Raw genomic sequence first — 25,920 nt, forward strand, 5'->3', positions numbered from 1 at the left:
CGAACCTCTTCACAGCGCCCGGACCCCGCGCCGCCAGTGGGCGTCCTCCATCCGGGCGTCTTACGGGCGCCGCCTCGCGATTGGTCCGGCGCACGGAGGCCCCGCCTCCTCGTCCCGCCCCGCCCCTTCGTCCCCGCAGCGTGACAAGCTCGCTGCAGCCTCTGCGCTACTCACCCGCTAGTGGTCGGAAAGGGAGAGAAGATCCCAAAGGTTGGGAAGGAAGGAAAAGGAAGGAAAGTTCCTAAGGGCAGGAAAGGAAGGGAAAGTCAGGAAAGAGAAAAGAGAGAGGTTTCGCGGCGGCTGCTCGACTCGACCACTTTTGCCTCCCGCGGGCCACCGTCGAGGCCTCCAAGCGTCACGGCCGGCGTGGGCGCGGAGCATTGTGGGTAGCAGCGGGTCGGACTGCATCTCCGGAAGATGGCGGACGCCTTCGGGGATGAGCTCTTCAGCGTGTTCGAGGACGACTCCGCCGCTGCGCCTGGAAGCAGGAAGGACAAGGAGAAGGGGAAATGGAAGGGGCCTCCGGGGCCGGCGGAGAAGGCCGGGTAGGCGACGGGGCCAACGTGCTTTTTCCTCTCTTCGCGCTGAGAGAGGAAACGCGAGCCCCTTAAACGGCCCGAGGACGTGGGGTGTCCATTGAGTGGCCTCGGGAGGTGGGGGGTTCGAGGACGGTGTTGAAGAGGGAGGAGCATGTAGTCCGGAGCGGGGTCCCGGGGTCCCCGGGGTGCGCAGGCGCTTGGGCTCTGGTGGCTCTGGGCCGCGCGTGGCGGGGGGCGCGGGCGGGCGAGGTCCGGTCTCGTGCTGAGCATCACCGGAACCGTGCCTGGCGGGAGTAAAGGGTCACGAAGCGTGGAAAACCCGACGTGGGTGGCCTGGCAGGGGGAAGGGACGGCAGCCGCGGGAAAGGGGAGAGAAACGGGCCGTTTCCCAGCTCAGAGGCGGAGGTGCTGGCCCACCCCTGGGGCTGGTCACTGCGGTGGTTCAGTGACCGTCGGCGTAGATAGAGCGCCTGACAGCGCAGGTCTTCCAAAGGTTGGCTGTCGTTGGGTTTGTTAAGGAAATCCTAAGGAAAGTGCTGGGTCTCCCCCCCCCTCCCCAATTTATTTTTAAAAAAATATATTTTATTGACTTTTTACAGAGAGGAAGGGAGAGGGATAGAGAGTTAGAAACATCGATGAGAGAGAAACATCGATCAGCTGCCTCCTGCACAGCCCCCACTGGGGATGTGCCCACAACCCAGGTACATGCCCTTGACCGGAACCGAACCTGGGACCCTTCAGTCCGCAGGCCGACGCTCTGTCCACTGAGCCAAACCGGTCAGGGTGAAAGTAACCTAATTTACATTTTAGCCTTATCAGGACGTGTGAGCATTAGCGAGGGGAAGTATGTAAGGAAACGTAGAACGTTAGTAACTTACGGGGTTTTCTTCACGACCAGCTCTTCTGGATAGGTCTTGTCTTGTAGGTGTTTTTAGGAAAGAATCCAACTTGCCCGATTCCAAGTATTATGTGTAACCAACACGTGTAGCGTGATTTCCATTTGATTTGTGTAACACAGGAGGGCAAGTCATGGAACTTAAGAGGGAATTATGTGTTTAACCAAGTGGGTAGTGTTTGTTTTTTCCTTTAAAAAATAGATTTTCGCCCTAACCGGTTTGGCTCAGTGGATAGAGCGTCGGCCTGCGGACTGAAGGGTCCCAGGTTCGATTCCGGTCAAGGGCATGTACCTTGGTTGTGGGCACATCCCCAGTGGGGAGTGTTCAGGAGGCAGCTGATTGATGTTTCTCTCTCATCGATGTTTCTAACTCTCTATCTCTCTCCCTTCCTCTCTGTAAAAAATCAATAAAATATAAAAAAAATAGATTTTCGTTGATTTGAGAGAGGGAGAGAGAGAGAGAGAGAGAGAAACATCAATGATGAGAGAATCATTGATCGGCTGCACATTCCCTACCAGGGATCGAGCCCACACGCTGGGTATGTGCCCTGACGGGGAATCAAACCCAGGACCTTCCGTCTGCAGGCGGACACTCTATCCACTGAGCCAAACCGGCTAAGGCTGTGGGTAGTTTTAAAGTATAACTTTATGAGAATTCTCCAGAGAGGGAATAGTATGAAAGACTCCATAGACCCTTAGATCAGCTTCAGCAATATCAAGTCATTGTCACCCTATTCTCACACCCTTCTTTTGTAAATCAGATGCTCCTCATCATGTTATTTCTCCCTAAATATTTCAGTATGCATCTCTTTACTGATAATGATTTTCTTTTCTGACATAACCGTAATACCATTATTACACCCAACAACCTTTCAGTAATTCCTTAACCCCTTCCCCAACAATTTTTTTGTTAAAAACGTTTCTTTTTCAGACTAATTTTTTTATTTTGGTTCTATATAGTATTTTTGATGCTGGTTATGAAACTCGTCTTCCTATAAACCATATTTTTTTTACCATATTTTCTTAGTATACTCGTCGACGACTGAAAAAGAACATTTTGTGAAAACGAGTATACACGTTTCTGCCGGGGAAGGGGTTAATGTTATTGAATCTAGAGTGAAATTTTCAGTTATCTCAAAGGTTGTTTTTTTTCGTTTTTTGGTTGGTTTATTTGAATCAAAATCCAAAGTCCATGCACTATTTAGGTCAGGGGTCCTCAAACTTTTTAAACAGGGGGCCAGTTCACTGTCCCTCAGACCGTTCGAGGGCCGGACTATAGTTTAAAAAAAACTATGAACAAATTCCTATGCACACGGGGCGGCAAAAACACCTGGCGGGCCCAATAAATGTTTTCGGCGGCCGCATGTGGCCCACGGCCCGCAGTTTGAGAACCCCGGATTTAGGTTGTTAGACCCCTTAAGACTTACTCTACAACAGTCTCCTCATCTTTCCCTGCGTCATCAGCATGTGACGGCAACTGGCACTAGGAGAAACCGGTTTCTGTCCTGTCGTTCCCCACGTGCTGCGTTTGCTTCCCTGTCCTGCCGTCTAACTGTCCTGAAGAATCGCTGAACTGTCCTGTCCAGAGTCACGCTGCCTGATAGAATAGGCACCGCCCAGCAGTAGCTCTTGAGCCTGAAAAAGGCGCCTGTCAGACTTGAAATGTGCTGTGAGTGAAACACACAGGGATTTTGAAGACCTAAGAAAATGTAAAATACCTCAATATTTTTTCTCTGGATAATATATTGAAATGACAATACTTTGAATATATATTAGGCTAAAGGAAATAAAGTTGGTTTCTTTTAAAGTCTTTTAATATAGTTACTAGAAATTTAGAATTACAAGTGTAACTTGGATTATGCGTGTACTATAATAGGGCAAGGAACTTAATTACACTCAGGTTCAATTGTTTTAAATAAGAATACTTAGTGGTGCTGTGTGCTTGGTTCCTATTGCATTGCATGGTGTTCAAGCTTCTGGGTTGTGTCAGCCTGACCGCCCATCGACCTCTCTCATCATGACTTCAGCATCTGTGATGATTGCCTAACTCCATTATTTCACTAGTAGTTAAAAATGGTGTTTTTTCTTTTTATCATTTTTTTTTTCTGCATTTATTACCTGGAATCCATCTATTAGAAAGAGATTCCCACATTCCCTCCCCAACTATTTGCTTTGAAATACAGTTCATAGAAGAAAGGTAGGATAAATGCTTGATTCTTTCTCTTTATCAGTTTTAAAAGAAATCGGTTGTATCCTGAGGAACTTCGATGTTGACCAACTTAGGCATCTAGTTATGTGTTTGGTTTCCTGGTAAATTAATGGATTTTACCAAGTCACTCTTAACCAGTACTGCAGAATTCATTCTAAACCGTTTACTTCTCAGGAAACGTTCTGATGGGAATTTACAATCCGAGTCAACCAGTGTTGGAAAAGCCAAGAGAAATGTGGATTTTGAAGGCACAGATGAACCCATTTTTGGAAAGAAGCCCAGGGTAGAAGAGTCAATAACTGAAGACTTAAGGTAGTGTTTCCGTTGTCAGAAATGTTAGTGACTCGTAAGTTGATAGTTGCATGAAGTTTTGAAAACTGCTTCCATGTTGATGAAAGTGCATGCTGAGGTAGAGAAATGAAGACATTCTTTTTGTAATTTTAAGAGCATATAAATAGAGAACATTTAACTAAGTTTGGGGAAATGGAGTCAGTGTAGAAAAGATGTTTTAATACTTTAGAATGCAATTTTGAGAATGTTGAAGCCTGGTTTTTAAAAAAAGAAGAAATGACATACTTCCTTCATTCATTAATGTCCCAAGGAGAGTGGAATAAAAAGGCATAAAACTGACCCAAGAGAAGGAGTAGTGAGCAGGGCCATTAGGAGGAGTTAGGTTTTCACTCTTGTGTGGAGCAGGAGGGTGGCTGTGAAGCAAGACTACTCATCTAGGGAGACCCAGGGATGTCTGTGGCTGCAGTAGCTGCTGTTGCTCTGATAGTGAAAGTGGGAACTTTCTAGAAGTTGATGCCAATTTCTTAAGTAATCCACTTATTCCCCTGTGATGATCTTCATGGCTTTGCGTCTCGCCTTGTACGTCATATTCTAGCTTGGCACTACCATGAAGAACTTACGATTTCTTTTTTAACCAGTTGGCTGGTAGTGTAGTTAGCAACAGTAGCTACTGTATATGGTGGTAGATGTGTCACTGAAATATTTAATGTACACTCTTTGCTCAAGCTAGTGGAATAGTTTAAAAAAATATAATTGGCAATTTAAAAAGTCATTGTTGCTTATTGAAGTAACCCTAGGGTTTTATCCAAAGCATGATTGTTGATTTAAAGTAAAAATCAGAAGTATAGTCACTAAGAGATTAATGAATCTAGCCCATCTGTTTTCCATATGTGTAGCTTAAGATTTTGGTGAGAATAAGGAGCACTTCTGTAACGTGCAGCAGCATCTGGATTAGACTAGTTTATTTTGTACTTGCTATCATGTGATGGTTTTTATAACCAGCTTTATGTCGGAAGTAGTGACTGCTTTGTAGAGGTATTTTTTATTCAACATAGTTACTGGAACTAAGTCGTAATTCTTTGAATAATCCACTTGGAGACTGTTCTGTATTTGTTAACTGATTATTTTGAATTCTCAGCATATATTTGAATAATGTGAAAAACTTTTGAATATTCAAAATAGCCAAACCTTTTCCAGTCGGAAATACTGTTAATTGGGCATTGTTATTTTCCTTAAGAGTGCCAATGGGAGGCTCACTATCTAATTATAGAAACACAAGAGGCCTGGTGCATGAAACTTGTGCATGGGGCAGGGGGTGTTCCCTCCTTAGCCCAGCCTGCGCCCTCTCACAGTCCAGCTGCCCTTGGGGGATGTCTGACTGACAGCTTAGTCGGATATCCTTAGCACTGCCGTGAAGGCCCACTTCACCTTCTGGCTGAGCGGCACTTTCCCTGTGGGAGCACAGTGATCACTGCGGGCAGCTCCTGCATTGAATGTCTGCCCCCTGGGGTCAGTGCGTGTCATAGATACCGGTAGTTATGCCATTCGGTCAATTTGCAAATTAGCCTTTTATTATTTAGGATCATTTATTCTAAGGTAACTTGAACTTTTTTTTTTTAAGCTTGGCTGACTTGATGCCCAGGGTGAAGGTGCAGTCAGTTGAAACTGTTGAAGGGTGTACACATGAGGTAAGCACAGTGTCCATCAGGTTGGTGTGATAAATGGGATTTTGTCTGGGGCTGTCTCGTGTGATGGTCAGCAAGCAGTTTGGCCTTGAAGGCTTTGGAAACAGTAAGGAGTTTCTGTGGAGTGGACAGTCTAGTGGAAGGACCTGGGGCCTTGTAGCCAAGCCTGAGCTCAGATCCTTGTACAGCACATTTTCTAACTACGTACAGTCTGTGATAAATTTCTTATTTATCTTTGTCATTGGTTTTTTAATTCATAAACTTGGAATAATGGAGTTTATCTCATGGGGTGACTGTGGGATTCTATCAGAAAATTAGGAAAGACCCTCAGCACAGAGCAGGTGGTCAGTACACGTTCATTCCCATTCTCCTGAGGTCAAGTAGCAGTGCCACTGCAGGGCACAGGCTCTTCCTGTCTTGCTCTGATGGCGTGTGTTGCAGTCTCATTGCTTTGCCACAAGGTGGTTTAAGTCTTGGGAATTTAGATATAATTGTGAACTGCTCTCCAGATCTTAATCTTCACTGGAGGGAAATTTTCTGTTCCAGGAAATAGAAAGCATTATTTTATTCCACATAGTTTTCTTTCATACAGTGACATCCCTCTTTTGTCCATTCAGCTTTTTTGAACATTCATTAATGTCAGGCAATGCATAAGAAAGGTCCTAGACCTGAAAAACAGCTTCTTCAGGGAGACAGACTTAGAAGCTCCTGGTTACATTGTCTTTAGGTTAAACACTGGCAGAGGTTTTTGAGTGTTGTAGCGTTAGCATTTTGACTTGTTCTTAAAGGCAGTAACTTAGTTTCAGTGTCCAGGACTGTCAAACACTAGTTCATCACCTTTATTTTTCAAACCATCATTGGTCATGGAGTGCTGAATGCATCAGTTCTTAAATAGTAAGTTGGTGATTTATTTAACTATTTCTACATCAGGTTGCACTTCCTGCAGATGAAGATTATATACCACTTAAACCACGAGTTGGAAAAGCTGCAAAGGTCTGTACTTTGGGCAATACAGTTTTTAAAGTTTTGTGAGTCTCTTTTTCCTAAAATATCTTGAAGATAAATTCTTTCAAGTGAGATTTTTATGCGCTATAGTGTATATATACTAAGAGTCAGCTACCTGAAATTAAATACAGTGAGAACCGAATCAGTAAAAACATGCTGAGAGCCAAGCATCATGTGATGACATTTTAAAAAAATTAATGGTTCTCAACCTTTTTAAAGAATCTCATGCAAATGACCAATCTTTCTCCAGAAAACAGTGCACATGTGCAATGAGCTTTGCCTTTAGTTTTAGAAGTTTAACAGCTTCTAGTAAAACCTCTGCTGAGAGTGCTAGTGAGAAACTTCACTGTCCAGGGCCCCGTTTCCATCTGTGAAAGAAAAGAAAACGTAGTTAGGGGTTGTTGGGAGTGTTAGTAATCATACATGGAAATTTGTTGCAAAATGCCTAACACAAAGCATGTCCTTGATAAAAGTAATGTTTAGTATATTTCAAGTAATGTAACGTACATGTAAGCACATGACCATATTTGGAAGATGGCACAACAGAATTAACTTCTATGCTGTCTAAAAATTTTTTAACTCTTCCTCTAGTGGGTGGTATATATTCTAAATACATAGAATCATAAAGAAATCTTCCAGAATGCTAATGAGGATAATGGCTCTTGATTTTAAGTGTGCTCTGTGGCTAGAATTTTCATACGGATGTTAATCTGTGTGTATTTTTATAGGAATACCCGTTCATTCTTGACGCTTTTCAGAGAGAAGCCATCCAGTGCGTTGACAATAATCAGTCTGTTTTAGTGTCTGCACATACGTCAGCCGGAAAAACTGTTTGCGCCGAGTGAGTAGCTTTCTCGATGTGACGTTTAGGTCTGTTGATACATGTAGGTGCTTCTGTGTTGGTACGTAGACATTTCACAGGTGTCGATCTTGTTGAATAGCCCTTCATCACTATGTAATGCTCTTTAAGCTCTTACTGCAGTCTGTGTTTAAGTGTAGTTAGTCTGACTTACTAGTAAGTATTGCTCCCCATGGTTTTCAACCCAGGACTGACTTGGTAACTCTGACCTGTGGGGAAAGACTATATGTGGATTAACTTACCTGTGAAACTCAAAAGAAGAAACAGCGTTTTCCAGTGTTTTCTAATTGTTCGTACTCTATATATATAAACCGACAGGCAGAGGCTCTGAACTTCTGGAGGCCCACTTATAGGACCAGAGGCTATTTTGCTTACAGGAAATAGGGTAACCATGAATAATCCATTGGTATTAGTAATTAAGTTACATTCATTCCAACACCAGAGGTAAAATTCTTTTTGTTTTAGATCACTACAATTTAGGTTTATCATAATAATAACTAGAGTCCCGCTGCACAAATTTGTGCACAATGAAAGGAAATTAATTGGAAGAAATACCTTAGAGGCCAAGGAGTGAACCACAGGAGGTTGGCTGGCCTGGGAGGAACCATGAGAGGGCTCCAGGGGGTGTCCTCTCACCCAGTTCCAATCTATGGACCCCAGCAGCAAGCTAACCTACCGGTCAGAGCTTCTGCCTCCTGGTGGTCAGTGCGCATCATAGCAACTGGTCTAATGAACAGTCAGACATGTAGCATATTAGGCTTTTATTATATAGGCTTATTACTATAACAGTTTGTTGATAGCAAATAAAAAAAGATATTAATGTTTTGGAAAGTCAATTTAGGATAAGTAATTATCAAAAACAGACAATTTATATGCTAACAGAATTTTTCAAATTAAATTTTTTTGGTATTTATCATTTTTCCTTTTCAATTACAGTTGACATACATTATTATATTAGTTTCAGATGCACATAGTCATATACTTTAAAGAAAAGGCTTTGTAAATACTTTGTTCTTGTTTGCTTTCCCATTTTTAGGTATGCCATCGCATTGGCCTTAAGGGAAAAACAGCGTGTGATATTTACCAGCCCGATTAAGGCTCTGAGTAACCAGAAGTACCGTGAAATGTATGAAGAATTTCAAGATGTGGGTCTGATGACGGGAGATGTTACTATTAATCCTACAGCATCTTGTCTTGTTATGACCACAGAGGTAATTTATATGGTGCCCCATCTAATTTTTCATTTTTAATTTAATTAAAATACCCAATTAGAACATCTAATTTTTTATCATTTGCTCTATAGAAGTAAAGTGTAATACTTTCTGAATAGATTTACTTGAAAGGGATAAATTTTATCTTAAAATGTTCTGATTGTATTAATATAGTTAAAAATTATCAATATTTATTACTTGTCATATAAGCTAGCTATAATTTTTTTTCTCCACCAGGTGTTTTTAAAGGCTATTGTCAATGACATAAAAATATTGATGGTGTTTTGTTTACATAGTTTCAAAGATTTGAATACATAGTTTTATATTAGATCTTCCTTCCATGTAATTTTTTCCTTCTGTTTCTGAATGTTGACACAAATAGGTAAATAACTGACTTTTTAAAAAGATGCCCAAATATGTTTAGTTTCTCCCATAATCACAGTTAAGTTTTGCATATACACACACAACTTCTTACGTTTTGGACATAATTAGCTCTCTAAATACTTTTATACATAAATTATATTCTTGTGCCCACAAGGGATAATAGAGCAGAAATTAGCTTCTAGTCTGCAGAGTCAGCCAGAAGCATTGCTCACTTTTTTTGGTGCCCAAAGTAGGTCTTATTTCCCACTCAAAACGTTCTGCCAGCTGTGGATTTTTTTAAAACTCAAAACTCAGGATAATTGTTCCCAGGAAGTATCCATATTGTGAGATGAGGCAGAAAAAAATGGGTAAACAGTATGAGATCTGGTGTGTTGGATAGGTAACTTTCTTTTAAATATATTTATTGATTTCAGAGAGGAAGGGAGAAGGGGAGAGAGAGAAACATCAGTGATGAGAGAGAATCATTGATTGGCTGCCTCCTGCACACCCCCTACTGGGGAACGAGCCCACAGCCCAGGCATGTGCCCTTGGCTGGAATCGAACCCGGGAGGGGACCCTTCAGTCCACAGGCTGACACTCTATCCACTGAGCCAAGCCAGCTAGGGCTGGATAGGTAACTTTCAGTCGCTTTTATCAGAACAGCTAGAGCACTGCACAGCACTGCTGCTCTACGTCCATGTATTCTTCTAAATTCTGCTCCACTATGAACAACTGTCAGGGCAGGTTCCTTCTCACACCCTGCCATTGCACTAACTGTTGGGGCCAAGCCCCTCTGCCAGGCGCTGGACCTTCTTGGACGCCTGGTATAGACAGAGAAGCCATGAGAAGTTGTGGGTATGTAAGAATGAGTCTTTATTGTAGAAGCCTGTGGCCATAGCCATTAGACAAAACAGCTCTTCACAGCAAAGTTCCATTCCGGCAGCCGTACACCGGCTGGTGAATATGTATCTGTCCTACATAGTAGCATTAATCTCTGTGCCCACAGCTATTATCTGAGCAGCCTCACGCTGCCTCTAGACCGATCGCTTTTCATAGCAGTAGTACCCGAGTGCTCCCATAGAGCTGCAGCCTCGGTAGCCTGTCCAGCCTCTCTGGCTCAGCAGCTCTCCTTTCTCCCCTACCCAGCACACTGGCTGGTCAATAACATATATTATACTCCTCAGACAGAGAAGGCCAGTTGTCAGCAATGACATTCATCATTTGGACTATAGAAGGGCACAGTGTACCAGAAGATCGCTGTGGCCTTGCAGCTCTTACGGTATCTTAGTCTTGAACATTCTGATGAAGATTCCCATTTTCAGAGTGGCCTTGGCCATCCGGTGTACTAGCAACAAGCCTTTCGCCCTCTGTGTGGCCTGGACTATCTGGGGTCTCTGGCATGGTTCCCACACTCCACATAAGGACGGGGCTTCACATTTGGATATGGCAAGGTGGAGGTGGTTATAATTCTCTTCATGTATTCTATCTGAGTACTAGATGTTGAAAAGTCATTTATTTTGGTTTTATGAGAAAAGGAATTTACATAATTTATGGAATAGATTTAAAATATGTGTGTGTAACTTCCTAAAATTAGTTTCCATTAAATAAGAATTTCCAAAATTTCTTTTTAGAAAGAACAGCTTTTTGTTATGCTAAATATTTTATTTTTTTTCTTTAGATTTTGAGAAGTATGCTGTACAGAGGTTCTGAAGTTATGCGCGAGGTTGCTTGGGTTATATTCGATGAAATTCATTACATGAGAGATTCAGGTATATTCTGCTGTGGTGTTGAGATGTGTGTGCCATGTGTTTTCCTTAAGAATGGGACTAAGACTTTTGCTTTGGAAAAGCTTCTGGGTTGGAGAACATGGGGAAGTAGGGGAGGGAAGGCATGAAAACTCCATGCCCTGTCCCCCCACACACCGTGTCCCGTGTGTTCCATCCGGCTGTTCCTGTGTATCCATCATTGTAAACCGATAACCCTAAAGAAAATCGCTTTGATGTTTCATGGGCTAGAGGTCTAGTAAACTAAATTTTTTGACAACATAATGTAATATTTCCAATGGGATCTCATTTACCTATAGCTTTTTAAATAGTAACTTTTTCTAAGAAAGAAAATGCAAATTCAAATAAAATAAATGAAATTCAATTCAAACTAGCTTGCTTTTCAAATACAGAGCTCTCTAGTTAATGTTAAAGAAATTCTAGCCAGAAAATTCTTCCTCGATTTTTTAAATTCTTTTCATTTTTTAAAATAAAATTAAGAAATATATGTTTATGGTACAAAATTGGGATTATGAAATAAAAATGATTAAAAGGAAACAATTACAAATATCTCTTGAACTGTCACACTACTATATTGGAAAATGAAGTATACTTGGTTTTGGATGGAACTGGGAGGGTTAATGTTAAACATTTAAAAGTTAAATGTTTAATATGTACACACCTAACATCGGTTATTAGTTAATCTAAAGCACTGGGTTGACCTGTACTTACATTGAAAATGAAACAATTGAAGAAATCATGTACCCTTTGAACATTTTACCCTATACAAGTCATAGGCTTACGTTCTAAACAAAGTTGTTTTGGCTTTAAAATCATGAATGCTGTGTTGATTTGTTTATTTTAGGGGGAAACTCTCAAACTGATTTTTCTGGCTTTTTCCGTTTTAATAAAAACTGACTTAGAGTTTGCGGTCCATTATATCTGTCTTTTATCTCTAGAGATCATGGGTCATTTTGATGAAAGGTGCCTATGGTGTGGTAATGGTGTTCTTCGAGATTTGTTGCTGTAACTTTCTACAAGCCATTAAATTTTGCTTCCCAAAGTGAGATGGAGATGATATTTCCTCTGTTGTGGGAATCTCATTGGGCCGTTTGAAAAGGTGCAGCCTAAAGCTGCCCTTCCCAGCTTCTGTTTCAGTGATCCTTGTGTAACGTGGTTTGGTCTGCTCTCTGCTGGATAAATCACGGTGCACACGGAAGCAGTTGTCAGTAAGGATCTGGTCAGAAGCATCCTGTGTAGAGTGGCCTGCGTTCCTGCTTTTTGAGCTCGGGAGAAGATAGCTTTAGATTCTTGTCAGTAAAGTGACACTGAAATGCAGGGTATATCTGTTTTTTTCAGAGCGTGGTGTGGTGTGGGAAGAAACTATCATTTTGCTTCCTGATAATGTCCACTACGTCTTTCTCTCGGCTACTATTCCAAATGCCCGACAGTTTGCTGAATGGATTTGCCACTTACATAAGCAGGTACTTTCTTTTTTTAATGTCCTCAATATTTAGGATGTTATAAGCCAGCCTAACTATGTCCTGTCCTTTGTTCTTAATGCCACCCAAATAAAGAAACTGCTCAAATCAAGCAAGCTTATTCAAAACGAACTGACTTAGCTTTTTATAAGTGTGCATTCCTGAATCCCATCTCGGAACCAGTATGCCAGTCAATGGGAGTAGGGTCTTGAAAGCTCCGCCTTCACAAGCTCCCAGGTTGATCCTTATGATCTGCAGATTCGGAAATACTGGCATTTTGTCGTACAGTGAGCCAGGGGGCACAACTTCCTCCATGACCTTGGTGCCAGGAGAAGGCTGGGCGTGTCCAGAGCACGTGCTGCCTCTCCTGTACACACAGTCAGACTTTCAACTTGGTCCTTTTGCTTTTCTAGTCCAACTAGCAGTGGCATAGGACCTTATAACAGGCATTTGTCCTGTGTCATAAACTCGCTCTTGGGTTCATTCTCCTGCCCTTATTTTTCCTTAAAATCGGTCATTTTGCGGCACTCATGTCGCTTCTGTAGGATAGAAACCCAGGGGTGTTCAGCGGAGCTCTGTCAGCCTGCTGCTCTGCTGAGGCTGCCAGGGCTCCCCGGGCGGGGGGGTGGGGGTGGGCAGAAAGGCCCCAGGACACCTCGGGAGCACTCAGTGGGACCACAGCCTGCTCTCCGGGAACAAGTGTCGGTGATGCTGGCAGCATGGGTCCAGGTGCCGATCCAAGGTCATTGTTGAAGCTGAAATCGGGTATTTGGCCTTGAGTAGGAAATGAGTAAAATTGAACAGATGGTTGTATAATTTGATCTAATTTTTCCACATTTTCCTCTTGCCTGGTTTTAAAGTGATATTTATAATTTTTTTTTTCTTTTTGACATGTTCATGTCTGTAAGGTCAGATACATAGTGTTATTACTGAAGAAATAAAGTATTGTGTGTAATTGTGTTTCCTTCTCTTTGCAGCCTTGCCATGTAATTTACACAGATTACCGGCCTACTCCACTGCAGCACTACATCTTCCCGGCGGGGGGAGATGGCCTGCACCTTGTGGTTGATGAAAATGTAAGGGGTGACGGTCACTTTTGTGTCTGTAATTCTTCTAGAGAAGAATTGTGGAGACCCTTTTTTCCTTAAATAGTTTCACAGTCCGAAGTTATTGTTGGCTTTGCGTGCTCTGTGTGTGTGCTCTCCAACATGTTATTTAAGACTTGTGTTTCTCTTGTGCGTAATTGCATCTCCCTCCTTCTCCAGCGTTTAAACTGCTTGGAGAATAGGGACGCTAGGCATGTTTCCAATATCTTACGTTTGCCTCTCCCAGTTTTAATACCTCTATTACCTTTTATTACCTCTCAGCTCACATTTTGAACTATTCTCATGGCCTTTGTTATAACTATTAATTACTAAGTTATTTTTATTTGAGGAAGCTTTGCTTTGAGTGTGAAAGATGTTTAGATTATGATTGAATGTTAGTGAAGAAACATAGAAAAACATCTGATTCCAGGGTGACTTCCGAGAAGATAACTTCAACACCGCAATGCAAGTTCTCCGCGAGGCAGGGGATCTGGCAAAAGGAGATCAGAAGGGTCGAAAAGGAGGGACAAAAGGTAATTTTGAACATTGTTTTGAGATAATCTTACCTGTAAGTTGTAGTTTCAAATGACATTTAAAACTTTTTATTGAATGATTTTCCTCAGGAAGCTATGCAGTTCTGATAACATGATGAAAGTGAATGGGTAAAGGTCGGTTTCTTTTTCTACATGTCCTTTATGGAAATATAATTCACATACTGTACAATTCACCCATTCAATTGTCCAGATTCAGTGGTTATTAGTATAGAGTTATGCAACCGTCATGGCATTTTTTTATTGAAATGTAATTCACCTGCCACAATTGTCACCATTTTTAAGTGTACAGTTCAGTTGGATTTCATTATATTCACAAAGTTATACACTTAAAATGTTCCAGAACATGTCCATCAGCTCAGAAAGAAACTCCATACCCATTGGCAGTCCTTTCTCATTTCCCCTCAACCTCTTTCCCCTCCCTCATCCTTTGGTAATTTTTTTTCTTGGACGTTTCATATCTGTGGTGTTTTGTAGTTGGCTGCTTTCACTTATGTTTTCAAGGTTCATCTATGTTATAGCATGTGTCAATACTTCATTCCTTTTTATATTCAAATAACATTCCATTGTTATCCATTGATAAGTTGATGGTACTTGGGTTGTTTCCACTTAAAAAAAAATTTTTTTTTTAAGAGAGGGGGTTGGAGGGGGAGAGAGAGGAAGAGAGGAAAGGAGGGAGGGAGTGGGGCGGTAGAGAGAGAGTGAGATTTGTTGTCCCACTTATTGATGCATTCATTGGTTGCTTCTTGTATGTGCCCTGACCGGAGATCAAACTCACAGCCCTGGCATATCCGGATGCTGCTCTCACCAACTGAGCTTCTGGCCAGAGCTCTTTCCGCTATTTGGTTCTTGTAAATGAGCTGCTATAATCACGTGTGTTCTTCGTTTTTGTACGAACGTGTTCTTCTCGTGTACACACCCAGGGAGGGACTAGCTGAGTCATGGTAATTCTTTGTTTACTGGTGAGTGGCTCAGATTATTTTCCAAAGTGGCCGCACCGTTTCCATTCCCGTCTGAAGGGTGTCGGGTCTCCACGTCTTCTACAAGCTTGCCGCTCCTCAGGTCTATTGGATTAGAGTCGTCCTAGTGGTGTGCGGTGGTATCTGACTCACACTTCCGTTGTAGCCAGTGGTGCTGAGTATGTTTCCATGTGCTCATTGGCCACATGTATATCTTCTTTGGAGAAATATCTATTCAAATTCTTTACCCATTTTAAAATTATATTGTCCTTTTGTTGTTGAATTGTAAGAATTCTTTATATGTTCAGATAGATGATTTGCAAATATTTTCTCGCTTTCTTTGGGCAAGGGTTGTCTTTTCACTTTATTGTTGGTGTCTGTAAAGTATAAAATTATTAATTTTGATGAAATCCACTTATCTGTTATTTTCTTTCGTTGCTTGTACTTTTGGTATATCCAAGAATGCCTTGCATAACCCCAAATTATGATGATTCACTCCTATATGTTTTTTTAAAATACATTTTTATTGATTTTGAGAGAGAGGAAGGGAAAAGGATAGAGAGACAGAGACATTGATGAGAGGAAAACCTTAATCAGCTGCCTCCTGTACGTCCCCTACTGAGGATCAAGCCCGCAACCCGGGCATGCGCCCCTAACCAGGAATTGAACCCCTGATCTCTTGGTTCCTGGGTCGACTTTCAACTGCTTAGTCATGGGCCAGGCTACTCCTATATGTTTTTAAAGAGTTTTATAGTGTTCGTTCTTATGTTTGGGTCTATGATCCATCTTGAGTTAATTTTTGGATTTGGTTTTATATACTCTTTTTGCAGGACCATCAAATGTGTTCAAGATTGTGAAGATGATTATGGAAAGAAATTTTCAACCTGTAATTATTTTCAGTTTCAGTAAGAAAGATTGTGAAGCCTATGCACTTCAAATGACCAAATTAGATTTCAACACAGGTACTGTGCGATGTCCGCGGGGTTTTAGTGTTAGTGAAAGGCATGCAAACACACCCCTGCCAAGGCACTGCATGCTGCACGTGGCGCAGGTGCTCAGCACAATCGCAGAGGCGGTAGGAGGGGATTGAGCACGTCTCTCCTCCTCTGTCTTCTTTGGTGGGCGGTGTAAGTGCGTTGCTCTGTGCGATCCCAAGGTCCTGCTGCGGAGCGTAGCCTGTGCCTCTGCGTCCTGCACAGCTCCAGGCAGCGCGGCCTCTGGCCTCGGTCCGACGGCGCGGTGTTCTCGCCAGGCCTCCTCCTGTGGAAGGCCCTGGGCTCCATCCTTCCAGAACTCCCACGCGGAGCTACCTGACCTAGTAACCCTTGAGTAAAGTAGGAGTACTTCTAGCGAGTTCATGTTCTTCTCATACATTAACTGTGCGTGGAACTCACTTGAAGTCACATAGCTAGGTAGTAGCACAACCTCGCCAAACGGTGGTGTGCTGAAAACCAGCCCAGTTGTAATTCAGTTCTGCCTTTACTTACGTACTCCTGTACCGTGAGAAGTTCTTCACTCATCCAACATTGAATTGCAGGTGTGTTGTTTCCAAGACAGAAATAAACCCACCCACATTAAAGCTAGTTTTTACTTGTCCATGGGCCAAAGTAACGAAGGAGAGATAACTAACTCTTGAAGCCAATACAGCAGGTCCTCCAGTAACGTTTTATTCAACATCTTTTTGTTATAATGTCAGTGAGATGCTGGAGGAACTTGTCTTGCTTATGTCAGTTAGCCTGTGGTAAAATTGGTCTCATTAGACATCATTTCACTTAGGACCTCTCGACTCAACATGAGAATTTACTGTATTTCTTGTTTTGACTGAGTGAATTGCTCTGCTGAGACGTTTTCTTATAACTACGAGTGCTGAGTCTACTCAGTGTTGCAGTGTTAATATTGATTAGTTCACCCAGTACTTACTGACTACCTGCTATGTAACAGACTGCACAAGCAGGCAGTGTAGTGGGTAAGTGCAGAGGCTTTGAGTAGCTGCTCTAACAGCTAAGAGCAGCAGCCATGGTTCGCTCTAACTTCCTCAGTGGTGGATAGCGAGAGCCCGCGACCTGTGATTTTTGGACTTGAACCCCGTATGCAGAGCAGTTAGCACAGTTAGCCACTATTTTTATATGGTAGTGCTTTTATTCACAGATTAGGTCTGTTATGTATGATTTGAAAAGGTAGTGAACTTTATTAAAAATTACAGTCATTTTAATCTACTTTCCCTGCTGACAATCTAAAGTACTGTTTTTACTCTTTATAGACTCTTGCTCTCTGCGTGTTTGAAGTGAGGTATCACTGACTCATTGAGATACTCATGTGCCTCTGGGTGTTCTCTCTTAGATGAAGAAAAGAAGATGGTGGAAGAAGTATTCAGTAATGCGATTGACTGCTTGTCGGATGAAGATAAAAAGCTCCCTCAGGTTTGTGTTTGATAGCAGTGAGTATGGCTATGAGTAGGTGGCATGAGTTCACTCTTCAGTTCTTAGTTGTGTTGCTGTATTGTAACGTTTGCCCCCTGCAGGGGATACCTTGTGTCATGCACTGAAATGGTGTCTTGACTTATTTTAAGCTCCTGAAAAGGTGGGGAGAGGAAAGACGTACTGCCTTTTCTGAACGTGCTCATGGTCTGAGCTGCTGCTTGTTCCTAACATGCCAGGTATAAGTCTTCAGATATGTAATGCTGTGGCAGCTCCTGAGAGAGTCTAATGTGCATCTAATCTGAGCTACTCTGTCCAACCTAACCTTTCAAAGACTGTGAGAAGCTGGGAGGTCATCCTCTGCTTACGAATGGGTGCTTTCACTTACATGGGTTTATAAGACTACAAAAGCATATTGGTGTATATTAGAGAGACAAACAGAAACATTGATTTGTTCCACTTATTTACGCATTCATTGGTTGATCCTTATATGTGCTCTGACCAGGGATCAAACCCGTAACCTTGGCATATCGGGATGATGCTCTAACCAACTGAGCTACCTGGCCAGGCCAATGTATTGCTATTTAAAAGAATATTTAACTTATACTTTTTTTTTGTAGTTTTTCTTCCCAGCTGAATGGTTAGTAGAGAAGGGATGAGCCATGTCTTTATGTATTTTGTAACCCTAGCACACTTATTAAATAGTGGACCTTAAATGGCCTTGGTATAGTGTTGATAAGAATGACCTCTTCGGCACCTCACTTCCTTTTAGAGGAAGTACATATATTATGCTAAACGTGTTACAGTTACTTAATTCTTTTTTTTAAAGAATTTTGTGAGTTTATTTGAGCCAGACTGTCGACAATTGCCAGGAAGCAGAACCTCAACGGATTGAGATAATGCTCCCTCCTTAATTCTTTTTGGTCTGAGTTGGCCAGTATTTAAGTTTATTTTGTGCAGACACTAACTTTTTCCTCATAAACTTTAATTTTTTGGAGGAGATAAAGTGATGCTGCACATTTGAATGAGGCAGCAAAGCATTTATAAAGTTTATTTAAAACATGCCTCTCAGACTTTTTCATAAGCTGTTTTCATACAGGAAGCCTGATAGAGTTGCTTATGTTTTGGGTTTGGTCAGGGGATACAGGTTTAGTTTCTGCTTTTATTCTGTAACGCTTATGTGATGTCTCTTTAAACAGCATTCTTTCTTGATTACCCGTTTTCCTTAATTAGTTGCTTTAGGGTTTTTAATTTCCCTCTTCCTCACGTTGTTAAGTAACTATTCCAATCGCAGGTTGAACATGTGCTTCCTCTTTTGAAGCGGGGGATTGGCATCCACCACGGTGGTTTACTTCCTATTTTGAAAGAAACGATAGAAATCCTCTTTTCTGAAGGATTGATAAAGGTATGATTTCATGTTTGTTTATTACGCCCGAGAATTACTGCGTGAACTGTTTGGTTATATTGTTTTTTTGTTTGAACTGGGTAACACAGTGTAGCTGAGGGATGCACTTGATTCCTATACAGTTACACAGGCCCCCTGCTGGCCAGAAGTAGGGCGCTGCTAGGAAGCCTTTCATCAGCTGAAAGGGCATAACTTGAAGAAGCATTTATGTTAATTTATATGGAAAATTACTGTGGGTTCCCAGACCCAAGATTCAGTACACTCATTGCCACCAGAACGCTTTATTTCATTGCCACCGGAATGCTTCCTTGCACCCAGTTTTATACCAAGCGCAGCACGCTTACGGGCTGGTGGGCTTTTCTGATTCCTTAGGACACGTCTTGCTGACCTGTGCACAGTCTGTCATGGTAAAGCGCAGGTGCTCCCAGACTCAGCTCAGAACTGCGGCTGATGTGGAGGTGGTTCCTGGGGAAGGAGCTGCAGGGCACCTCGCCGTGCAGTGCACCAGCTTCTAATGGCTGCTGCCAAACATGCAGACACTGCTTTTGCCTTTATTGGTAAAAGCAAAAATCCTCTTTGTTTTTTTTTGCTTCGCAAAACAGCTGCTAATGTAGGACTTTTGTGAAAGCAAAGTGGCAGGTGTGAAGTTTCAAACGGAGGCATGCGTGTGCTTCATGAATTTGGGTTTAGGTAAAGTCATTCGTACCGTTTATTTTCAGTAAGAAATGCTAGCACGATCGGTACAGCGTGGCATTTTGTCAAAGGTGCTATTGAATTGTCAGACCTGCAGCTGATTCTGCAGGTGAACTCCCTTCTGTATACAAATGTAAAAGACTAGGGAAGACGGGAGAACTGCAGGTAGACTTACAGATTATATTCTGATTTAAACCAGGCAGTCTGATTTAATGTTTAAAATTATGTTGGTATCTACACCCAGAAATGGGATGTTAAAAATGGAATACAACTTTAAAATGTAGTCATCAGCCTATATATGACTCAGATTGTTTTGTTTAAAAATCAGATTAGAAATTTATCATGAGAATTTCAGCGCTATGTAGAATATTTGAAAGAAATTTATTCATCCTAAAGCAGTGGTTGCCAACTGGAGGTTTGTGGACCACTGGTGGTGCGTGAGGTCCAAAAGGTTGGCGACCGCTGTCCTAAAGAACATACAAGAGGTATTTTAAGTGAAGAATTGGTCACTATTTATACCTGGGTCTTGTTCAGGCTCTGAGCCATTTTAAAGTCTCTTTTAAGAAAGCATAAGTGATACTTGTTGGTTGTAAAGTTTAAATAGAACAATCGTGCATAAAGTAAAATGAAAGGCCATCATTCCCCTCATGTCCTAGACATTTCCATGAGCACTCATACAAATAACACATGCTTTATTTTTTAAACAAAAGTGATTGTACTACCCATGTTATTTAATTTTGTCGCATGCATAGCTCTTCATCTTTTTAACAGATGAATAGCATTCTGCTGAGTTGATGAAATAAAGTATTTTTATCCTCTTCCCTCTTGATGAATAATTGTATAATTATTCACTTAATTAGGCGTTATTTGCGACGGAGACTTTTGCCATGGGAATTAACATGCCGGCTAGGACAGTTTTATTTACAAATGCCCGAAAATTTGATGGGAAAGACTTTCGATGGGTAAGTAAAGTTGATTCCGATATTGAAATAACTTTTACCTTTGTTTTACTTAAGGTGATTTTGGCTCCTGCAATCTTAGAGACGTTTAGTTCTAAATACTCTTGAACTTGTACCTGAGCTAATACGTACAACAAGCTTATCAAGGTTAAGCTTCAGATCCTTTACATTTCTATCCTTTAGCCAAAAAGCAAACAAACAAACAAAACCTTTCAGTGAAAAAGTTTGGGAGGGATAAGTGGGCAGATGATTCGGGAATGCTTTAAATCATCTTAAATACACAGATTGTCATTTCCTCACTTTAAGGTATTTGAAGCACCTAGCCCTCTCACTAGGTTGTTCTTGGTGATGAATGGACTCTACCTAACTCCAAGGACTTACACTGTGAAAATTGGAAATAATTGTGCTTCTTTAAAACTAAGGTTAATTTTATACTAATCTCATGTACATCAAGAAAATTTATGATTGGGTTAGGATTTAGTAGTTTGGTCATTGTCTGCTTTTTTAGACTGCTGTTTTTCAGAATATCTAACTTAAAGATTTTTTTATGCTAGTGAATTAGCTGATATTTCCCGGTAGGTATGGATTTGATCATTTTGGAGCTAAAATTTAAATGTTACTCTTAAGTGCTTTGCAGTTTTGTGTTTTCATTTATACTCTCTGAAAAGTTCATGTTTTTAATCATGGGTTTTGGGGGGTTTTTTGGACTATGTAACTTGTACTTGTCTATTTTATAAGAAAAAAAAAAGCAAGACTGTTTTTTATCAGGTTCTCTCCTAAACTTAGAACTTTTCTTATGTCTGTTCAGATTTCTTCTGGTGAATACATTCAGATGTCTGGTCGTGCCGGAAGGAGGGGCATGGATGACAGAGGAATCGTGATTCTTATGGTTGACGAAAAGATGAGCCCAACTATTGGGAAGCAACTGCTTAAGGTAACAGTTAAGATTCTGCATCTGCATGAAATTAGTTTTGTCAGTTCAGACATCTTTCTAAGGAGATGAATTGATTTACAAAACTGCCTGGGCTGGGGGAGGGAGCAGAGGGAAGTGCTCCAAGTGCTGGTATTTCGTCTCCTACTTTCTGTTCTAATCGGTAACGAGCGGCTCATGGAGTGGAGGGATGTGATGATCCTCAGTGAGGGTGAAAGCACTCACTTTCCCTTCAAATTTAAGGTGACCTTGATATCTCCCTCCATTGCAGGAGTTGCTCTCCCTACCCGAACAGGAAGTGAGGCCCATGATGTCAGGGTTTGGGCAGTTACCTGCCTCTACCTTTGCAAGCCCAGGTAGCTGAATAAATTAATTCTACAATCTACCATCCTGTTTTAGCCTGTTGATAGATTATAAATACTCAAAAACTAATTTAAAAATTTTAAGCTTTATTACAGATGATCCTGTTCATTTTGCTTGTGTAGTATTTGTGTTTTAGATTGTTTAAGATGTTTTGTTTTGAAGAGCTTCTCAAGGAAGTTCAACCTGGTTGCTTTCCTTGTCCTCCTCCACATTCTTAAATCCTAGAGCAAACTATTGATAAGATAGGAAACTTACCATTAATTAAAAATACAAAATTAACTGCCAGCTCATGAGCTATTTAAACTAAAGGTGAAACAAACGAAGGGGTTGGGAAGTGCAGATTGGTAGCTATAGAATGGTCACAGGGATGGAAAGGACAGCGTGGAGAATATAGTCAGTAATATTGTGATAACTGTGAATGGGGCCAGGTGGGTACTTGAAATTTCAGGGGGACCACTTTTTAACTAAAGTAATGTGATTGTCTAACCACTATGCTGTACACCTGAAACTATATGATAAAAGGCTAATATGCAAATTGTCCCCTCGGGAGTTCGACCACTCGCTATGACGTGTGCTGAACACCAGGGGGCGGTGTGGAATGAAGGAAGGCCCCAGCCCGGGGAAGGAAGGCCCTGATCACCTGCCAGGCCTAGGGACTCTACCCCTGCACGAACTTTGTGCACCAGGCCTCTAGTATAAAATAATATTGAATGTAAACTGTAATTTAAAAACCAAATTTAAGCTTCAAAATACGTTAAGACATACATAGGTCAGTATATTAGATTTTATTGCTTTTTTAATCCTCACCTGAGAATATGTTTTTATTGATTTTTTTTGAGAAAGAAACACTGATGTGAGAGAAACATTGATCGGTTGCCTCCTGTATGCACCTTGACTGGGGATTGAGCCTGCAACCTAGGTAGGTACCCTGTCTGGGAATCGAACCTGCAACCTTTTTGTGTGTGGGATGATGCTCCAACCAATTGAGCCACCTGGTCAGAGCTCATTAAAATTTTTATTTTATTTTTAAATTTTATCGTGGAAGGAACAGAACATGAGATTCACCCTCTTCACAACACGTTGTTGACTACAGGTGCTGTGTTATACAGCAGGGCTCTAGAGCTTGCTCATCTTGCTGGGCTGAAACGCTTTCCAGGAAAACGTAATACACTTCTGTAGCGTGCCTTCACATAGAGTTAAATTATGAAGCAACCTACCAGGTGAAAACTATTGGTGTGAGTTTACTTGAATAACCTAAACTAGTGACATGTTCACTCCTCTCAGGGCTCAGCCGACCCCCTGAATAGCGCTTTCCATTTAACCTACAACATGGTTCTGAACCTGCTGCGTGTGGAAGAAATCAACCCCGAGTACATGCTGGAGAAGTCCTTCTACCAGTTTCAGCATTACAGAGCCATTCCCGGGGTGGTGGAGAGTAAGTACAACCGCGCCGCCTGGCTGCTGCTTGGCCCTGGGGCTTTCTGTGAGCCAGGTCTGGGTCCTGTCATGCAGAAGGGTCATAACTGCAGGCAGTCCTCATCGCCGACCAGACGTTTCACAGGGAAGGAAGAAAACCCTGTCAGGACACTTCCCTGTGGCTGATTCAAATGTAGGTCTTAATGAAGGCTTTGGAAATTAAGGAAAGAGGAAATGATTACAATCTAGCATAACTTCTAGCTGGGCTCAGATTGTTGGTCATGACTAGACCAAGAGTCTGCTACCCGTTCTGTGAACTTAAACATTGCCACCACTTCTCCATCTGCTGTCTGTCTCCCCAAGCCCCATGCGAAGGGAGCACCTGTTTCCAGTGTGGCTCTGACTAGTGTTGCTCCTGTGCCGCTTCTCAGTTGAATTATCCCTGCATTTCCCTCTTGTGTTAAAGGAGCAAGTCTTGTTATTCTAACACTTTGAAACCAATAAACAAAAGACTGAGTATCCAAAGTATAATGGGCTTTTTAGTGGAGGAAGTAGTTTAGGGGATGAGACAGGAGAGGGAATTGATGAGGGAATTGCAGCACCTTCAGTGCAGTTTTCAGGCTGCCTGGAGTGAACAGGGAGCAGGATATGGGGCAGGGGAGCTCTGTGCTGCTGCTTCACTGCAGAGCAGTTTGGTGCAGTTGGCCCCTTGTTACCAGGAAGGTGTAGCTCCTTTTTGCTGTTGATGCTGCTGGAACCTTAAACATAGCACAGCCAGGATATAGACTGTTGGAATTCACCTTTATTTTAGAAACTAGAGGCCTAGTGCACAAAATTCGTGCGCTGGGCGGGGGTGGGGCGGGGAGGCCCTCAGCCCAGCCTACCCCTCTCACGGTCCAGGAGCCCTCAGGGGATGTCCTGACAGCTTAGGACAGCTCCCTGTGGGGAACAGGCCTAAGCCGCAGTTGGGCCGCAGAGGCCGGGAGCAGGTGCCGTGTGCGTGTGTGTGTGTGTGTGTGTGTCCCCACTGGGGACCTGTCCCCAGCCGCGCCGCAGAGGCTCAGAGCAGGCGCCCTGTGTGTGAGTGTGTGTATGTCCACTGGGGCCCTCCCCACAGCCGCACCACAGAGGTTCAGAGCAGGTGCCCCTCTGTGTTGATCTCAGGCTCCAGGCCGTGCCTGCGTGTTGTTCTCTCAGGCTTGGGGCCGTGCCTGGCCCCTCCTGCTGAGCTGATTGTGACCATTACAGAGTCCCCACCTCATTTGCATATTAGTTCTTTTTTAAATATATATATATATACACATACATACACACTAGAGGCCTGGTGCACAAAAATTTGTGCACTCGGGGGTAGGGAGTTCCTCAGCCCGGCCTGTGCTCTCGCAGTCTGGGAACCCTCAGGGGTGACCACTTGCTGGCTTAGGCCTGCTCCCCGGGGGGGGATTGGGCCTAAGCTGGCAATCAGACACCCCTCTGGCAGCCCGGGAGCCCTTAGGGGATGTCCACTTGCCAGCGGGGAGCAGGCCGAAGCTGCAATTGGACATCCTTACCGCTGCTGAGGAGGCAGGAGAGGCTCCCACCACCACTGCTGTACTGGCAGCCATCAGCCTGGCTTGTGGCTGAGCAGAGCTCCCCCTCTGGGAGTGCACTGACCACCAGTCCCCACCTCAGCCAGACTGGGTGAGGGGTCGAGAGCCGTTTTCAGGCTGGTGGGTGACTGAAGCTCCCAGCCTCTTTTTTCTTTCTTTCTTTTTTTTTATTCTGGGATTTATTTACCTTCTATAGCTGTCACTGGAGCTGAGAGCTGGCTCCAGCTCTGAGGCCGCGGCTGGCTGAAAGCAGGTATCTGGGTTTGTTTAGCTTCTATAATTGAAACTCTGTTGCCATCACTGGCGCTCTAAGCTCTGAGCCTGCTGGTGGCTGAAAGCAGGTACCTGGGGTTTGTTTAGCTTCTATAATTGCAACATTGTTGCATCTGGAGCCCAGAGCTGGGCCGCAGCAGGCAGGGAACCTTGGCTTCCTCCATCACTAGAGCAAGCAAGCCTCCTGTTCGCTTCAGCTGCGTGGCTGCCGGCCGCCATCTTTGTTGGCTGTTAATTTGCATATCCTCCTGATTAGCCAATGGGAAGCATAACAGAGGTATGGTTAATTACCATGTTTGTCTATTATTAGATAGGATACACACACACACACACATACATAGATAGACACAGTGGTGGTTTTTTGGTTTTGGTTGTTTTAATAAGAAACTGGGAAGGCTGGCATACATGAGATGTTTTCATTTACTAAGTCCACAATAGATTTCTTAGTGAGCCATAAGAGTAGAACTTCCAGGATTGTATTGTCTATTTACTGAAAAGAAAATGCAGACTTACTCTTAATTTTTTTGTTTGGTTTCATTCATAGATAATGCCTTAGTTAATACAATGGCAAGGGTGGTGGAGTTATATATGGGACTACTTGAACCTTAGTTTGCTCTTTTATGCAATTGAGATACTATCTAGTTCATCCAATTCATGAGAATTCAATGAGATAATTTACATTAATTGCTCAGGAACTACCTGTTTAATTATTGATAATATTGCCATAGATCAGTAAAGCCATTTAAACTTGAACTGTTCTAAAATTTGCTCAGTACCAGAGTGGCAGTCCATTTTGCCATCACTCAAGTCTGTTAAATGTTTTACATATAATCTGATAAGAATGCATCTTTGGAACCACTGTGTCCTGCCTTCCTCAGAAGGAAGAACTTGGTTGCACAGTCTGAGGAGTTTATGGCTGTGTCTCCCCTGCTGTCTCCTGATGCTGAGGCTGAGGCTGTGCTGGGGTGGGGTGTGCAC

The 25,920-nt window shown here is 42.5% G+C and overlaps 2 protein-coding genes across 4 annotated transcripts in view; one reads left to right on the forward strand and one right to left on the reverse strand.

Annotated features, from left to right (window-relative positions):
• Window positions 1-51, reverse strand: part of DHX29 (DEAH-box helicase 29) — a 38,076-nt gene extending 38,025 nt beyond the window's left edge. The window contains exon 1 of the mRNA XM_015562611.1: window positions 14-51. Coding sequence (XP_015418097.1) covers window positions 14-51 — 38 coding nt within the window. The remainder of the gene's footprint in view (window positions 1-13) is intronic.
• Window positions 52-233: 182 nt separating this feature from the next.
• SKIV2L2 (Ski2 like RNA helicase 2) overlaps window positions 234-25,920 on the forward strand; it is a 51,857-nt gene continuing 26,170 nt past the window's right edge. The window contains exons 1-16 of one of the 3 annotated variants that reach the window (XM_015562657.1): window positions 234-545; window positions 3,818-3,955; window positions 5,556-5,622; window positions 6,550-6,612; window positions 7,353-7,465; window positions 8,520-8,694; window positions 10,736-10,826; window positions 12,180-12,304; window positions 13,279-13,377; window positions 13,817-13,919; window positions 15,727-15,858; window positions 17,237-17,316; window positions 18,608-18,718; window positions 20,272-20,373; window positions 21,179-21,304; window positions 22,949-23,099. In XM_015562657.1, coding sequence (XP_015418143.1) covers window positions 418-545; window positions 3,818-3,955; window positions 5,556-5,622; window positions 6,550-6,612; window positions 7,353-7,465; window positions 8,520-8,694; window positions 10,736-10,826; window positions 12,180-12,304; window positions 13,279-13,377; window positions 13,817-13,919; window positions 15,727-15,858; window positions 17,237-17,316; window positions 18,608-18,718; window positions 20,272-20,373; window positions 21,179-21,304; window positions 22,949-23,099 — 1,804 coding nt within the window. In that variant the 5' untranslated portion in view covers window positions 234-417. The remainder of the gene's footprint in view (window positions 546-3,817; window positions 3,956-5,555; window positions 5,623-6,549; window positions 6,613-7,352; window positions 7,466-8,519; window positions 8,695-10,735; window positions 10,827-12,179; window positions 12,305-13,278; window positions 13,378-13,816; window positions 13,920-15,726; window positions 15,859-17,236; window positions 17,317-18,607; window positions 18,719-20,271; window positions 20,374-21,178; window positions 21,305-22,948; window positions 23,100-25,920) is intronic. The other 2 variants (XM_006761779.2, XM_015562658.1) reach the window with 2 other exon arrangements.

Source organism: Myotis davidii, unplaced genomic scaffold (assembly GCF_000327345.1).
Source record: "Myotis davidii unplaced genomic scaffold, ASM32734v1 scaffold496, whole genome shotgun sequence".
Classification (NCBI taxonomy): domain Eukaryota; kingdom Metazoa; phylum Chordata; class Mammalia; order Chiroptera; family Vespertilionidae; genus Myotis; species Myotis davidii.